The sequence below is a fragment of the Macrobrachium rosenbergii genome, chromosome 4 (assembly GCF_040412425.1).
Source record: "Macrobrachium rosenbergii isolate ZJJX-2024 chromosome 4, ASM4041242v1, whole genome shotgun sequence".
NCBI classification, from domain to species: Eukaryota; Metazoa; Arthropoda; class Malacostraca; order Decapoda; family Palaemonidae; genus Macrobrachium; species Macrobrachium rosenbergii.
Window position 1 is genome coordinate 81,768,455 of NC_089744.1, and position 18,468 is coordinate 81,786,922.

The 18,468-nt window shown below is 35.1% G+C and overlaps 1 protein-coding gene across 7 annotated transcripts; it reads right to left on the reverse strand.

Annotated features, from left to right (window-relative positions):
* Positions 1 to 1,811: 1,811 nt before the first annotated feature.
* Positions 1,812 to 18,259, reverse strand: LOC136836176 (N-acetylglucosamine-6-phosphate deacetylase). Of its 7 annotated transcripts, none has more exons than XM_067100178.1 (10): positions 17,945 to 18,243; positions 15,796 to 15,932; positions 11,205 to 11,485; positions 9,460 to 9,599; positions 8,343 to 8,477; positions 6,632 to 6,761; positions 5,957 to 6,045; positions 5,572 to 5,710; positions 5,052 to 5,228; positions 1,812 to 4,813 (listed from the first exon to the last, which is right to left on the reverse strand). In XM_067100178.1, the coding sequence occupies exons 3-10, from the start codon at positions 11,431 to 11,433 to the stop codon at positions 4,581 to 4,583; spliced, it is 1,272 nt and encodes a 423-aa protein (XP_066956279.1). In that variant the 5' UTR covers positions 11,434 to 11,485; positions 15,796 to 15,932; positions 17,945 to 18,243; the 3' UTR covers positions 1,812 to 4,580. The 7 variants fall into 7 exon arrangements, with proteins under 7 accessions (XP_066956279.1, XP_066956283.1, XP_066956294.1 ...); XM_067100182.1 differs by lacking the exon at positions 17,945 to 18,243 and adding an exon at positions 17,088 to 17,163; XM_067100193.1 differs by lacking the exon at positions 15,796 to 15,932 and having other exon boundaries at positions 18,198 to 18,259.
* Positions 18,260 to 18,468: the final 209 nt, after the last annotated feature.

Here is an 18,468-nt window from a genome sequence, read left to right on the forward strand (position 1 = left end):
TTCCGAGTCTAAGACACTGGAGGCTTCCAAGTGACCACAGGCATTCTGCGTTACCACCTTGACCAAGTCTGAGTGCCAACGACACATTGTTAGTTCTGGCTTGGCCAAGAAGCGGGACCCAAGAGCACCATTTCTTTTGACTTCATGTGATGATCAAATGGGCATACTCCACAGCTGACGTGGTGGACAATAGTATGTTCCAGGCAAGATTTTGCAAGAACGGGCATTGGCCTGCCCCTCGCATTCAGGAAGATCCTGTCGGGCAGTACTATGATGGGAATGTGGTCACGACAGACCACATACACCTCCCTTTTTGCCTTTGGGACGTTGCCCATAGATCCTTGGGGTCTTTTTCCTTGGGTTCTGTTGTGGCTGCTCAGCAGTCATGTAGTTCACTCAGCTCCCCTTGAGGGACAGGTGTCATCTTGCCTAAGGTGTATGGCTGCAAAAGAGAGGGTGTGTGTGGGACTGGCCTCCTACCTTTCTCTTTTATACCCTTCCTCTCTCAGTGGGCAGAGGGACGGTTAGCAAGCTGTCACATGCTGGATGGGCGAGCATGCAGATGTACTAAATGACTGAGTATCCTATCTATAATCTACCTCAATTTGGATTAATAGATTAAGGAGAGAGAGGGACTGACAATGAACAAACCCATTGGTTATTTTCTGCTTTACTGTCTCTGACGATATGGGTTCATCCAAACCTTTCTTTGAATCAGTGACGCTACATTCCATTAATTCGAAATGCCCAGAAGTCTGGCAGTTGAACATCACACATGTTCAACAGATCAGAGACATGGGTCTCCTTCCTTTGCTTTTACATAACCAGGAAGAGAAGCCTCAGGTGAGGCGAACTACCAGTCAGTTCGGAGATTTGCTCAGAATCCTCCCACCAAGAAGTAAAGACCTCAGGTTTGTATACACGTAGGAACAAATGACAGATTTTTAAAGTAATTTGTATTTTTCCTAACAAACAAACCTGAGGTCTTTACATAAATGGCCTACTTCTAGCCACCCCTCATTCTGCTACCTGGGCCAAAAGGTAAAGTGAATGCGTACTGACTGCATGACGGGGTTTTCTCCCCTACCATCAGTAGCCAACTACCAATAACCACCTTGTTTTTAGTTAAATAGCTGGTTCCAGCTTGCGCAGAAAGTAAACCCCATATGTAAAGACCTCAGGTTTGTATGTTAAGAAAAATGACAAATTTTTAAAGTAATTTGTATTTTTCCTAGCATACAAACCCTCAGTCTTTACATATGGGATTTACTGTCAGCACAGCTAAAGCTGGCTGCTTAACTTAAAACAAGGTGGATATTGGTAGTTGGCCACTTTAAAAATGTCATATTTTCCAGGATTATTCAAGGGCCAACTGAACTGATACTATCAATGTCTGAAAATATGTAAATGACAAGTTAAGAAAGAATACAGTTCACACACAAGTACATTAATAAGTAGCTGAGCAGCAAATGACACTTGTGGCAAAGTAAGGACCACTTGGGCAGGATTCTTATGGAAGAGAAAAGTTTGAAGATTTCTTCTGTATGCTGAGTGACTCGCCTCTCTGCCAAAATGCCATTTATCTTTGGGAGGTTGCACATTGAACAGAATATTTATTAGATGTGGGACAAAAGTGGTTATTCATTATTAGAGTATTTACTTCAGACACACAAGAAAACTGTTAAACTGATTACCAAGAGAAACAATAATGCATGTTCATTATGTGACAAAATATTTTACATACTAGAATATTTTACATTATAAATTCATTGTCATTTAACAAAAACATCTGTTAAATAATACTGGCAATATCCTGGTACGTAATCCTTTATTCCTTTAGTAATATTTCAGTCAGTACTTTTTCCAAAAATAACCTGACAAATTAAAAATAATTTTTCAGTACATCACAGTAGTCCTACTACATTCACAACAGCAACCACAACCATGCAAAAAACTCATGTAACAGTGACAGACAAAATGTATTATGGATTTCCTAATCTTGTGTCTACATATCACTAAACTTTGACAAATTAATTAAATGTATAAACCAATAATAATCTTGCCCTTCTTTCAGAGAAGGTTAGAATTCTAATTTGGATGAACACAGCCATTTTGTTGTGGCCATGCAGGCACAGGTTTTATTTCTAGGTTCTTAATCTCAGATATAGTTAATTCTAATGTAATATTAAATTGATTTTCTAAGACTAGTCAGTTTTGCAATATCACAAGTTACATTGTTTTCTCAGAAATGTGGCCCAAAATGTATCCACACGTTTTATAAATGGCAGGTAAAACTTTCTTCCGTAAAGTACTACAGCTACAATGCTAAATTGTGCAAAAAATCACCATTTTTTACAGCCTTAAAGGTTACTGCCTTTCATAGTTAAGAAAATTAACTAAGCAACTTTTTGCTGATTTTCTTTATAAATGCATCATAACTTATACTTCATCACTGATGGTTTTATTATACTGTACAAGTAATGTGATTAACATAGCGACATTGTTAGTTAGGTAAATGAAGATACAAGTTAGCAAAATTACCCTTATTCGTTAACATTAATAGTTGTCCTAACCAGCAAAACTACTTAGTGTTACATCAACAATTGTCAGTTTTTTTTCTATTTCTATATTTCAATTTACCTTTGCTGTTTTAAATAGAAGTTTCTAATGCATACTTTATCACAGCCAATTAAGAAGACACCATAGGTTGTGTATGTAAATAACTTCCTAACAGGACTGACTTTCAAGTACTAAGTACTTTACAACATGCCATGTAACATTAGAACTGTTTATAGTCTATTAACAGAATCTATATAATCTCTTCCACTTCTTTATACAAGCACTAGAAACTTATGCATGTATTTAAGAATGTGTCCCGAGAATTTCTTTAAATGTTCATTGAGAACGTATTACCTAAGAAAAATGAATAACAAAATCCTACCTTTTCAGCTAAAAATTTCATGGACAGAATGAGGTGTATAAAATTTCCTTATAAATTACTATAAAGAAAGATCATTAGTATTCACAAAATATCTATACGGTACCTGTATAAGTTTCTTTGAATATGAAAGTTGCGAGTAGTTGATAATGACAAAAAAACAATGATGGGTATTTCCAGCACTTCAAGATGGCTTCCCGCAGAGGCTAATATGGAGGACCATTTTTGGCATTTGGATGCCTGTTGTTTTAAATTCTAAACTTCATATCAAATTTTTCATTTTCCTCTTTCCTGTTTTCATATATAATGGTAATCATAAAAATCAGTCTTCCTGAAGTTCATCTTCACTGTACCAAACTCGTACATCAAGAAGTTACAATCCCTTTAACTAAGCATCTTTACTCAAGAGAGAAATATCTGCATATACTTACAAGCCATTCATAATAATGCCACAACTTTATCATTTGTTATACGCCAACAAACTTTAAAAATTGCAGAATATAGATCCTTCAGATGAGGTTTCACTATACATGTACCAATGAACCCTACAAAAGTGCTGTATTTGTATACTGCATGCACTAACTTCTGAATTTAAAGATTTTTCTAGAATATTCCCTGTAGACCATACACTACTTTCTGTGCATGCAAAGTTGACCTCTCTACAGGTTCCAAACTATTTCTCCTTTTACAAAGTACAGTGACTAATTAAAAAAAAAATAATAGTGAAAACTGAATTCAATACTACATTGGTATGATATACAATAATGATAAAGAGAATATCAGATGGATAACTACATGCACTGTAATTTTTCCTTTACATTCCATTAAAATTAAGTAAAATGTCAACTGAGTATTGATAACTTTATGTATTTGTGATGAGGCTGCATATTATGCTGTACTTAGCACTATATTTATGAAGAGTAAATTCCTTTTACATGATTGTCTCTAAAAATGCAGATGCAACATCACTGAATATAAGACAAATGTTCCTGCAATAATCCATGCTATAAACAGTAAATGAGTTAACGATTGCTAATATAAGATTACTTCATCTTCATCATCATTTATTGTTAGGAAACCCTCCTGCTGGACCTCATTTAGTCCATCAAATGGCTGAAAAACGCAAGCATCAATGAAGTATGTCTCACTTAAAATAATAAGATTCAAAACCACCTTCCAAACCCTTGACAAAATATCTTTTCACAGCTACCTGATTGTATACACATCTTTATGAAGTGCTACTTTTGTACAAAGCACCAAAATTCCTTATTTACCAAGCATATACAATTTTATTTACTAAAATAAAAATGAGAAGTGCTTTCTACTATGAATTCATTACGCTGAACTTTGAAAAAGTTATTGGTTAATATACTCTCTCTAAAAATAATGGTATATAACATTCTATGCATAAAAAACAGGTGCTGATTAAGTGCTCACTCTAACCTACTTCATTACAGTACGTGCAAATATAACCCACCACAGATCACTGACAGATGAGATCCTTCAATACATTCTCACTCAAAATATGGTTTTACCATATGTACATCACAAATATGTGCCCTTTTAAAGAGCAAACAAAACAATTCAGATATGTAAACTACCTTAAGAACAGAAAAAAAGTATGTACATAAATCTCTTAATATTATGACATCTTAGAAGAATTACGATAAACTGGCTTAAGGGCATGAGTATCGGGTGCAGAAAACACACAGTCCCCAGCAATGAAAGTATGAAGGACTTTCAAAGGTCCTTTGTCACATACAAGTAAAAAGTCAGCATCAGTGTTAAAGTCCAGGGTGCCTTTCAGGTGTTCAATTCCCATGGCCAGTGCTGGATGTAAAGTGGCTGCCTCAATGCCTTCAACTATGCTCACACCTGAAATTAATTTATTCATATAAATCAGACGATACACTGTTTGACAAACTCCAGGAACAGTATGCCATATCAACTGCTGTTGTAAATTTTTATATTTTGATATTAAAAAAAATTTTTATTTGAAGGGCCAAATCAAAGCAAATCCATGTCTACATTTAACAATTCATAATAACAACAAAAGATGATGACTTACAGATGAAAGAAAATATGCAAAAAGAAGCATTAAGCCATGCCATACCTGCATCAAGAATAAAATGACGAACACATTCATCCATTGTCACAATGGAACCAGCTAAGGTTTCAGTACCTTGTAAGAGGGCTCTTTTCCCTCGAACTGTGACTTGAAACTGACCGAGGGTGTGCTCACCTTCACCCAGGCCCATTGCAGCCATTGCATCAGTGACGAGCACTAAACCTGTTTCAACAAAGATGTACACTAGTATCTTTTGCACTCCAGTACTACAGTAAATTTTTTCTGTATACCCGAGCATAAATAATTTTTCTTGAAAACTAGATTGCAGTCTGAAGCATAACAGAAAACCAAAACAAATGACAAAAACACTTCAACCCCTGAGAGTTCATCATTAAATTTCATCTTTGTACTTTTTGTACTTCACAAGGAAAAATTATTTTAGAGTTTAATTTCACCTCTTATTGCTGTACTTCAAAAAAAAAAAGACAAAATATTACCCAATTAATAGTTAACAGCATTAAAAGATTGGTAAAACAATACAAGCCATAGGGGTAAAACATGCTACCTTTCGGATGTGTTCGATGGGCAATTCTGAGGGCAGCAGGGTGGGTGTGCATTCCATCGGCAATAATTCCATAGTGAACAGGACGTTTAATAAGCCGGCTAGTGAGAAGACCAACAAGGCCTGGGTCTCGATGGTGAAACTGAAAAGCATTGAAATAGAGCAAAACTAGGAAATTATCAGGTGTTATGAGATACTTTATAAAAAGTTTCACAGAGAAAAATGTAACATCTTGTCACATAAGCAATGCACACTTGATATGAAAACCAAGCAGACTTAAACTTTATATATGAAACATTACTAAAAACCGATTCTATTAACGATATTTTCAAAGGAGTCTTAAGGCAGTGTCACAGCAAGACCTTAAACTATAGCGATAAAAACTCACTGGTAACATTGCATTGAATAGGTGAGTGATAAAAGAGGCTCCACAGTTCACAGCTGCTTCTCCGGTGTCCAGATTTCCAGTAGAATGACCTGAGGAACAGATATGTTTTATGCTACTGCTGGGATGAGGCCTAAAATGACATGTTAAAGCCAAGAATTGGTTTTGAAGAAGTAATGGGAAGATATGGCACTGGGGAAAGAAATCACAAGCATAATCTCGAAGTAGCCCTAGAGCAAAGATAATGCCCAAAAGCAGAGGTATGACTATATTCTGATGAGAAGAATGAATATAAAAAAAATATTACCATAAAAAAAAATCACACTCATACTAGACATGGCATGTTTAGCACAATATAGGAGGCTATGTGCTGAACTGATGGTGAAGGAAAGAAAATAAATGAGAAAGTAAACAGAATGAAAAGAAAAATCAAAGATGTATTCTGGAGTGACTATAAACAACTGGAAAAATATGGAAAATAAGAAATGTCTAGAGTGACCATAAAAAATTTGTTCCAGCAACCACACTATCATAAAGATGAAGGTGGGCTACCCTAAATCTGTTTTGAGCTATTAAATAAGAGCTAAAAATTATTTTGCATAAAAATTTTTACCAAAACCAAAGTTACTTCCATTTTCTTCTGGGGAAATATAGCATACAAATAAAACAATGACTTACCTACAGATACGACAATGCCTTGACTAACAAGACCCTCAATAACATCGAAGACCCCAGGCAGCTCTGGGGCGATGGTAACCATGGCTACATTATCAAGCCTTCCATAAACCTCCTCAACTGTCTGCATTCCCTGGAAATCATAATTATAAAAGAGTATGTAAGTATTTAAAGTAATACTAATGCTTCAACTGATTAACAGAAAATAATAATTGGGGACTTGCAGGAAATATTAAAGGAAAATTAAAAAAACACTCAAAGGGGTAAATGAAATTCTAAGTCTTCTACTTAATAGAGCAAAATTTCATTGCAAACTAAATGCTAGAATGAATTTATATGGAAATTTCATTATCTAATACTACCACTAATAATAATAAGAATGAATACTGAACACTTTTTACAAGGATAACACAAGAAAGGGCAATCACTGACTGCCAATCTCTGCCATGGCAATTGCCACAGTTAGTCAAATGCTCTGGAACCTCTACATATTCTTTCAAAAATACAAAAACACGATTACCATAGTCAAACCCTGGCTTCATATTTACACTTTCACAAACAGCAGGAAGCTATTATTTTCCCTTAATACATACAAGTGATACCAACAAAAAAGCGGAAGAATCCTAGAACCAGATTAATACTTGCAGATACACCACAACTTTAACAATGGCACCTTGGATAATGTGATTATTGAAAAAAAAATTTACTTCATTAGTTTTCAAACTATCCTATTAACAGACAGACATACAGGCCAACAAACCAAAACAAGAGAATAACCTTTTTGTTGGGGGCAATAAAGCTAGGTCTACACAAGAAACTGGAGAGCTAAAACTGCTTTAAATAAGAAAGGCAGACAGAAGATTAACTTTTCAAACATACCAAAATGCTAAAACATATAAATTTTTTAGTTCACTCAAAAGTTATTCACATTTCAAAATCTTACCAATGAACTTTGGGAAATCTACTGTGCCTTTGTTTATAGATAGAATAGAGAATTTAGGCCAAAGGTCAAGCACTGGGACCTATGAGGTCATTCAGCGCTGAAAAGGAAATTGACTGTAAATTGGTTTGTAACAGGAGGAAAACCTCACAGTTGCACTCTGAATCAACTGTTTGGAGAGGTTGGAAAGTCAGATGGAAGAAAGAGAATATGGACCGAGGTACAGTAAAAGGGATGAAAGGGGTTGCAGCCAGAGGCTGAAGAGACACTGCAAAGAACCTTAAGTAATGGCTACGGTGCACTACATGAGGTGCACTGACAGCACAACCCCTCTATGGCGATGCCTGTTTATGATCACAACTTAAAAAGCATTTTAAGAAAAATTGTGAAATTTACTGAATGAACACTAAAACTGTCAATGGAACATCTGGTTGATTCCACGGACCTTACCATACATATGTCGTTTTCTCAAAGACTCGTTGTCAACAAGAAATAACAATCCAGTATTAATGCTTGTTCTCATCTTGCTTAATTCTGATTGATGAATTCTATTTTATTGCTACAGGAAGCTACAGCATATGATTTAAAGTGCAAAGAAACAATAAAAAAATGAACAGTGAGCTTACTATTGCAAAACGAAGTAAAAAGAAAACATATTTCTCTGATGGCAACAATAACAACGTCTAGGAACCTATATGTAATTGTATGAGAAAAGTGGCTCAGAAATACTCTGAAGCCATAAAATACAAGGGAAATAAATGCAGCAAGACTAACGTTCTCTATTCCCCGTATGAACTGGAGCGGGTGGGCTCCCTTCTTCTCTGGACTAATAAAAGGCCCTTCCAAGTGAAGTCCCAAAATGCCTGCACCTTCATGGCCTCCTGCAGTTCTTTCGATGCGAGGGAGAGTCTGAAATAATAATAATAATAATAATAATAATAATAATAATAATAATAATAATAATAATAATAATAATAATAAAAACTTACGAAAAATTCAAAAATTAACATCCTTTGTCATAAGCGAACATCACCCGCAAATTAAAAACGAACAGACTACATATTATACTATCTTAATTTTCTTTGGAAACTACTAAAAATTGAATAACGGATAAATGGAAATACTACGCTGAAAAACAATGTTCCTTCACACATAAATTAAGAAGACAAAACAATAACAAAGTTCTGCCGCCTTTCAGCAAAGAACTGTACAAAGAAGAAAGAAGCGATAGCGTATCATCAAACATTCCCGGCAGTCGAGGCTTCCCTTTGTCGGCGAGGCTTTTACTCTTAAAACATTATTACTGTTATCTTCCAATTCATAGCAAATAATAGTTCGTACTAGATCATGAAATATCATATAAACTGTCAGCAACAAGCAAGCGTTACGTCGTTCTTTCACACATTTTATCTCGTTATTTATCGGCACAAGAGTTTTGTGTCGTGCTTACGAGTTGGCCCACTTGACGCAAAAAATAAGCAATCACTTGACTAACATTTAAATGACTGACAAACATCAGCCAGTCAGAAAGCGATTCTTACATCACTGCTACTCCTACATGTGAGAGAGAGAGAGAGAGAGAGAGAGAGAGAGAGAGAGAGAGAGAGAGAGAGAGAGAGAGAGAGAGAGAGAGAGAGAGGCAGCTTCAACCATTTCTAGCTGATATAATGCCAATCAAACTGAACTCCCTATATGCCAAAACTAACTAACTGACGGTCAGTATCTAGGCATAACAAAGATTTGGCAGTGGGATATAACACAAACAAATACGTACAGAACAAGAAAAAATATGACAAATTCCTTAAGTACATCAGAAACAATGTAATTACATCACATTCCAACCCCAAACTTAATTCAATTAACGCCTGCTGGCGCTGATTTTCGAACCCACCTGGTGATAGACGGAAGTGGGTGAGGTGACGATAGTTGGACAAAATGAGGTAACCCCAGTCGCAAGGATCCCCTTGGCAACCACCGAAATTGCTTCCTCCAGGTTGTCAGTGTCCGAGGAAAAGTCGTAACCGAAGCCACCTGCGAAGGAAAGGAAAGAAACCAGAGTAAATATGAAAGCAAGCGCATACAAATTCAATCATTCTGCATGCCTCTGACTTCCATTTATCCTGGTGAACACACTACTGCTAACATAGGCCTACTCTTCCAAACACGAATTCACTTAAAAGAAGTCAGCCATTCCCATTTACAATAATGGCATTTTTTCTTATCCGTTTAGACTTCACGTTCAATATTTATATTTACTCTAAATATAAATATTCTAACAGGCTTCATTTCAGTCATAAAAAATTGTCATTTTTTTCTCAACAAAATACCCTCTGCGTCATATATTCTCAACGCCCTTCACATCACCTCTGTATCAGTATAATCCGACTTCTTTAGATCCGTGTATACCAAAGACAGCTTCTACGCATCCCTCCCTAAGCAGCCGTTTCATAAACAAATGAATCACAAACATACGCCCACTCAGTCTAACATATCCAAACCCACACTACAGGCCTGCACCGAGGGGGAGCGGTCGGGGATTGAACGACGCCCGCAAAATTTCTGGAAGTCCATATTTTCTGTGACTATCCTTTTCACTGAACTGTATTTTTAGTAATAAATAACAATCTTTTGTTTTTTGGCAAGAAATCTTTTATAAATTTTGTTATTAAACATTAACCTCATTCTATAATAGTAGGAAATACAAGAGTGATAACAGGAATATGATATAGGCTACCATATTTGTAGATTTTAGTACAGGAACGATCATTTTAATGCTGTGGTACGATAATCTGGTCAGAGAAATTTGACGACACTGCAGCAAGGCTGATGAAACGTGGAATTTTTAAGTATTTCATCTTGTATATACCTATATATGCAATGAAATATATATAAGAAAGGTCCAGTTTTGGGAAAAACGACCCCCACCATAAAAACTTTGGGTACGGGCCTGCACTACTCTCCCATATTAATGTTTCTGTAACGTTTCTTACATTATTCTCAGACTTATTTTCCAAGTGTGCTCGACAACTTCAGTAATGGTATTTTTCTACAATTCTTACACACATCTATCGCCTTTCACTTAAGTAGCTATATATATATATATATATATATATATATATATATATATATATATATATATATATATATATATATATATATATATATTCTCATTTTACTCTGGAATCGTTCCTTGCTTTCTTGTAAGTCATTCAGTCACAATATAACTAGCACAGCTCCTTCTTTTCTATACTTCGACCTGAGAGAGAGAGAGAGAGAGAGAGAGAGAGAGAGAGAGAGAGAGAGAGAGAGAGAGAGAGAGAGAGAGAGAGAGACGGGTTCACATTAAACCGGACTTGTCACAAGAACGGGATCTTTCACAATGGCACCCCATAAGTGATGAAGGGGTGCTGAAATCCGATAGAGGGCTAGTGTAGACCCATGGAATAGGCCCTATTAGAGAGAGAGAGAGAGAGGGGGCCGCTTTACACTAAACCGGACTCCACCAAGCCCATAAGTGATGGTAAGGTACTGAAATGCACAAGAAGCCCAGAGTAGACCTATGGTATCGGTCCAATCAACGATTGAGAGAGAGAGAGAGAGAGAGAGAGAGAGAGAGAAATTAAAAACGGAACTCACCGTTAATCTGGACATCAATGAACCCCGGGCAGATCAAGGCGTCACTGCAGTCGATGACGACATCGGCTCTGATTTTCTCGTCGAAGAAAATGGGCTCTGGATTGATGATCTTCCCATCTCGAACCCAAAGGTCATCCTTGATGATCTTCCCGTCCCTGACAAGTCTGCAGTTGACGAACTGGAAAGTGCTGCCGGGACTATTCTTCCCCGTGGAGTTAATGGACGGCATGTTGAGATTCTACTGAAAGTATTTTCCTGACTTCCTTTTCTGTCTTCGAAATCTGGCATAAGATTTAGACACGTTAGGACTTACAGACACCAAAAGGAAACGCAAAAAAAAAAAAATATCTGCCAAATTCCTATGTAATCATGTGAAAAAATATTTACATAAAAACATATATTCTTCCTAAATCTATGAAAATATACGGCACGTTGCTTAATACTTTACAATCGCACGAGATAGACATATCAATGAGTGTCAATTGTAGAATCAAATGAGAGAAAATGGTTTTGAAGCAACTACTTAATAATGTTACACTGCATCATGTTCAATAGCTCTCGAAAAACGTAACATAAATGTATGTACCCAGAACAATATTCCACAATGGTATGACGGCTAAAGTAATAAAATACCTTTCGATTAATGATACAATATGAATGCGGAATGGTAATAAAAATATATATATATTACGGAATAAATAGTATGTTTGAGGTATACCGGTATCTGCCTTCAATCCTTAGTTATAGCAGACTTAACTTCTGGACTGACAAGTCTCTAATGCCTTTATTACACTAAAGGGAAAATAATTATTATTTAAGACAAACTGTAAGTCAGGGTCAAAATTAAACCCCGTTTTCTCTTAAGTTTATCAAAAACATGAAGATAGGTTTCCAGAACATTTGGATGAATTTAAAAATCGAGAGAAAGAATGAAACTACACTATTCAGTATTTGAAAAGAAAAGTTTACAATAGTGCAAAAAATTAAAACCACTGGCAAGTACATTTTTCATCATCAATATTTTTGGGTTTTCGACAAGTATAGAGAGAGAGAGAGAGAGAGAGAGAGAGAGAGAGAGAGAGAGAGAGAGAGAGAGAGAGAGAGAGAGAGAGAGCCATCGTCAGGTGTCATTTATCCCAGGTCAATATCAAGCATGTGATTAGATACTGCCTCATGATAAAACAAAACTTATCTCTAGCCCTTTCAACAACGCTTTCAAAATCAAGCGACAATGGGGGTTATTCAACCACACTGGGAGAAAGAACTTTTCAATTTGAATAAACCAGTGTGCAGATTACATAAATAAAAGGATGTAAATAATTTCAGTCTTCTGTCCATCCAGATTTAAAATGACTACAAAGAGAAGTATCTTCAGCGTTAGGGAACAAACACTACTTTCAATCATTGCATGCACTAGAGAACGAAGGACATTGATTTTCGCAAATTTTACGACAGGGTGACAAAGCTCCTCGGTTCTTCAAGCAAACAACATAATGATAAAATCCGATGCAATATAAAATGAAGGGTTACCCGAATCCGTATTAAGTACACTGATTTCCTTTAATTAGGTATCCTTCACAATGTACGAGCGTTTAATGCAAATTGAAGTATTGCGCATAATTTTTCTGGTATAAAACTAGGACTGCTACTGTGAGTTGACAGAATAATTTTATAGAACTCTCAATGAGCTGCCAACTTTAAATTGCTGCGACGAAAAGTGATGTACAGCTACAGTTTACTAAGGTCAATGTTGCCACAGGGTGGGACTACAGTAGCATGGCAGCATTCGACTGTCGATCTAAAAATATATTTAAATACATCTCTACGTGTAATTGGCCTAATAAAATTAACCTTTCAAAACTAGAGGCTGCAGCAAGAAGTGTACAGGAACACAGAGAAAATCTGAATCAGTGGGAAAAATTTAGTACAAGCAACCCCCTACAACATTTAACTCTATATATGAACCTCTCCCCTTCCTCCCCCTCGACAAATAAGGGCTTAGATGGGTGTCTGGGTGCGTCGTTTAAATAAAAAAACACATTTTAAGTTAAAATATTATATACCACTAAAGTAATTATACAACCTGAATCATGGAAATATAACCAGAAACTAAGCTACGCCGCTTAAAAGATATATAAATGTACACTTAGAGGGGAATAACAATGATAAAATAAACATAAAGCTGGGGAATAGAGAGGGATTAATAGATGAATAAATCATAACATATTAAACTAACCACTGCTGAAGATGGTAAAACTTTATATTCGTTTCATGAGATTCAATTTTTTCACCAAGACTTGCTAATTTTGCCATAGCTTTGCGGCAAGAAGATATAGTAATGTGTGTCAGAAAGTGGTCTTGCCAAACAAATCTTTTACACGGCGATCTCGAGTGAGAGACAATGAAAGCAATAATTTTAAGGTAAATACCGAACTAGCCAACTTGCGGAATCAAATCACAATCGACTCACAATCCGATCTCTTAGGACCGCCACGGCGCATAGTTTTCAATAAGTGAGCGAAGGGATGCATGATGTAAAACATACACCGGGTTAATATTTTCAGACTACAAAAACGGAAAAAAAATCAAACTGATTTAGACCGGAAACAGGAAAGATCTACGCGTTACGGTACGACTAGAAATGTAAGAAACCATTATTTGTAACCATAGTTCTTTTATTCTATTTTGATATCGATTCTCTCCGTCGGTAAACCCACCACATTCAGTTAAGCGTCAAGCACGAAAAATTCGCGCAATATGCATAAAAGAAAAGTATCCTTTTTATCAAATTGTCAGGTTGAGTGATTTCCGTTCTACTAAGTTTTTTTTATGACTTTTCATTCATCCCTAAGGATGAGTGAAAAAGGATGGCAATTTAGGATATAAGGAGCCTTAGCAACTATGCTTAAGTATTATAACAGATGTGAGTACTGATTTCTTTTCTTTATTGCTGTGGCCAGAATTCAGATTTAAAATACTTCACAGTTTGATCAATACCATTAAGGCATTCTTAGAGAAGGGTACATCCAGCTGTCAGTTGTTTGAAGTGTCAGCAATAAAGTAAATAAAGAAACAGTATTCATATCCATGATTTTTAAGAGCATTACATATGGGCTGCTTTATATATACAATATATATATATATATATATATATATATATATATATATATATATATATATATATATATATATATATATATATATACACACACATATATAGTCGACCACCCCCTATTCACGGGGGATACGTACCACCACCCGCGAATACCTAAAATCTGTGAATACTTGAAACCCCCTCTAAAAATGCTTATAACTGCCTGTCTTGAAATTTCAAATACCAAATGTGTACTTAAAGCATCATCCTACATCAAATATACCTTAAACTATTATCCTAGTACTGTAGCATTAATCTTTGAAATGATAATATTAATATCACTCTGAAGTCATCTTAAACATTTTTACCCTTAAAAATATGGTTACTTCTAACACTTCCAGCCAATAAGAGAGAGAGAGAGAGAGAGAGAGAGAGAGAGAGAGAGAGAGAGAGAGAGAGAGAGAGAGAGAGAGAGAGAGATGAACTGAGTTGCTTACATCAGTTAAACAATTAAAAATGTTAATAATACAATATATATTATGTATATCTTTCTATCAACCACTCTCCCTTTCTATCTATCTGTCTACCACCTTTGGCATGAGAGAGAGACAGAGAGAGAGAGAGAGAGCACTGAGCTTTTGGAAAAGACTGGGAAAAAGATGAGGGAAAATATTTACTGAACTAAAGTCTTGCTAATTAACTATATATTTTCTTTAATGAATTCATATTTTGCTGTGTCTACATTAATATTTATATTTGAAAATTAGTAAATCATTTATTTATCATACAAAACAAATAAACATACCCGTACATACTGCATATGCATAAAAATTCTCTCATCTCAGTAAGAGAGAGAGAGAGAGAGAGAGAGAGAGAGAGAGAGAGAGAGAGAGAGAGAGAGAGAGAGAGAGAGAGAGAGAGAGAGAGAGAGAGAATTATTATTTTTATTATTTAATGTTATTATTTAATCTTATTAAACAATATTAATATTTGAAAATTAGTACTGTAAATCTTTGTTTTATCATAAAATGTATATGTAGGTACAGTGCAGTATTTAGTCACAAAAATAATATGAAAATTATTAGCGTTATAAGTGTTTTTCATTATGCATGTCTTTAATTTAATATCATCCAAATGGAAATGTATGGAAATCTCATGTAAAACCACTGAGCTTCAAGGCATCATATAAAACAATAATATTATAACTCTTTGAGGTTAAAATGCATCTCATAGTAGCTGCATGAACAAACCACTTAAGTTGAGGGGAGGTAGCCTATTGGTAAACCTTACTTCTCCACACCTAAGTAAAACTGCAATGCTCTTTATCAAGGCATGTATGTTTTACATGGGATAACTAAAGGGAGGTCCAACCCCTTCCTAGTCAGGTAGAATGATGCACCTGAGGTTAGGTTAGGTTAGGTTAGGATGTAACCATTCGTTGAGGGCAATCTGACATTTTTTTATGCCATTAAAACTTTCTAATAGATAGGATCTTACCGTAATTCAGCAAAAACACCATAAGTAGTAAGTTTCTAGCTTCAAATTTAGTCAGCTGTACTGTAAATGAGACTTTGTAACTCAATCAACAACTACATCTTATGCAATTTCGTGCTCATTACCATATAACACTCCAGCTGCAAAGCAAAAAACCTTATGAAATGAAAATTAAAACTAAATAAATGGGCTAATCAGAAAATTTCCCTTAGCAATAAAAATTATAACCTTAGTAGAAACACATCATTAAACACTGGTTTAACTAGCTCTGGGGAAAAAATATTACCATTTTGTGTCAATGAGATGAACCTTAGTAAATTATCATCTTTCCAAAAGGTAATGTCGCTAGTTATGATCAGCATCCATATAACAAGAACAGTAATATTAATATAAAATCAACAAGCCTCCTTTCAAGATGTTACAAAACAGTGAAACGTACAGTATATTAAAATTCACAAGTCCACATGTGGACCTCATTATTTACCAACAAAACTGTCTAGAACCAACATGCATAAACTTTATTATAACCTTTGTTACTTTACTAAAAATAATATAAGACAATTATAAGATATTTTTCCAAGAAAGGAAGCTCTTTGTAGAGCAATTATAACATCCAAAATTCCTTCTTTCAAGAGTTAAGGAACTGTCAAGTGCTTTTCCTTTTCAAATAAATATTTAAGCATAAAATTGCCATAAAAGGTTAAAGTTATGGGAAAGTACATTGATTTTATACAATTTAAGCAAATTTTCATGTTAAGAATCCATACAGAAGTAAGTGATTTTGTACAAGCACTCATCTCTTGTCATTATTGTATGCGTACACGAGTGGACTTTATCTGTGCTGTGTGATTATATTTTACAGTAATTAAAACAGATTCTATTCACATGAAATGAAGTTACCAATATTACAAATGGCATTCCTTTAATACTGTATGGGTACTCCTAATGAAGAGTTCTGCATAGAGATATTGTTTATTATTGCAATTTTTTTTCTGAACAATATAAAAAAGGGTGTATATGATGCAATACCGGTGAGATAACCTGAAAAATTTACCGAAATAATGTGCGTAATTTACGGTCCTTTGTTTATGCTTTTATGCAGAAAAGCTCCATGGGATGCCATGTTAGCACCAGCCCCTTGGAGATTAACATAAAAACAATCAAAACACAGTCAATATCTCACATTATTTTGGTAAATTTTTCAAGTCATCTCACCTTTGCTGCATCATATATACTATTTTCTGTATTGCTTAGTAAAAAAATTTCATTCATAAGCATTAAGAATTAAGAATTACCTACAGTATGTACTGAATTTACCCTATTCTAGCGCTGCCAAATGACGGGTTTCTTGTCAGTTCCTTATTTTCATTTCTGGAAGTAATCAAAATACAGACGACTGCATTTAATATTCTGTTCCTATTGGTTCTTGACAATGCTTATCAGTAAGTAGGAGGGCTAACAGTAGCTTCATGGGGTTGAAGACATAAACTAGAGCCAAACATAATACAGTACCCTCAATTATATTTTGTTTCTTGTCAGCCCTACTGTATGCACATTCTCAATTCAGTTACATATACAGTACTATATTTAGTTTTAATGCTGAACACACGGATAGCTGAACACTTGTGACTATTCTAAATACATTGATGCTTGGAAGGCCATTTCCGAACAAATTTGGCTATGCTAACCTTTGTTGGATATTGTAAGAAAATCTGAAAATTGACACCTGCACTAGGCTATAAGATTACCTTTAGAAGCCCTGCACCATATAGTTTTACTATTCTATAACATATATGGAAATCTCTCTAGCGTATCGGCTAAATCATTAAGGTCCAGCCTTGGTAGCTGTCACACTGTCACATCACATACATTATTATAGCCTTTATCAGATATTTGTTTTAAACGTAAGAATACGCCACACGTGACACAACAATCCGAGATCATCTTATTTATCCCACTAAAGTAAATGTATTCTAACGATGTTTTTAGTTAGTGAAGTTTTGTGAATAAACTAGTCTTGGTTGGCTTTCTGTTTTCATTACAAATGTGGCACGTATATCACCCGGTTTGTGATAGGTCCACTCTAAACTATACTAGAACAGTGATAACTAAAACGCTACACAGCAAAACAACCCCGAACCCAGTCACTCACACATCCACTAAGCCACTGGTTCCACCTAAACGTCTGGACGCACTTGACAATGTAAAAGTGGCACAATCGTCCCTATCAATTCCCAACTTATCACGTCGATGGCTACGTTATAATAGAGATAAAGATATCTTCGGTATGAAGGTATAAACACACATTTAATGCACTTAAAAGAATTAAGTGATGTTCAACAATCTAAATTTTTAAAACAGAATCCGATGCATAATATTAAAAAAAAATATGTGTAAAAAAATACAATATTGAATTCTCTTTGCTTATTCGCAAGATACATTCGCCACAACACAGAAAATCTTGTTTACATGCATCAGCTGATGAGCGCATTCGAGTTCTAAGTTTAAAATAAAATTTTAAGTATATAAACATTTCTCTCGAAAAATATCATGTTCAATAAGTGTTACTATTTTTTCTTGGAAATAACTGAAGGATTGCTCATGAATTTATTCAGTAACAAATACAATCGCAACAGAAAACGTAACACAGTAAATTTGGTATAATCTTCGTAAACT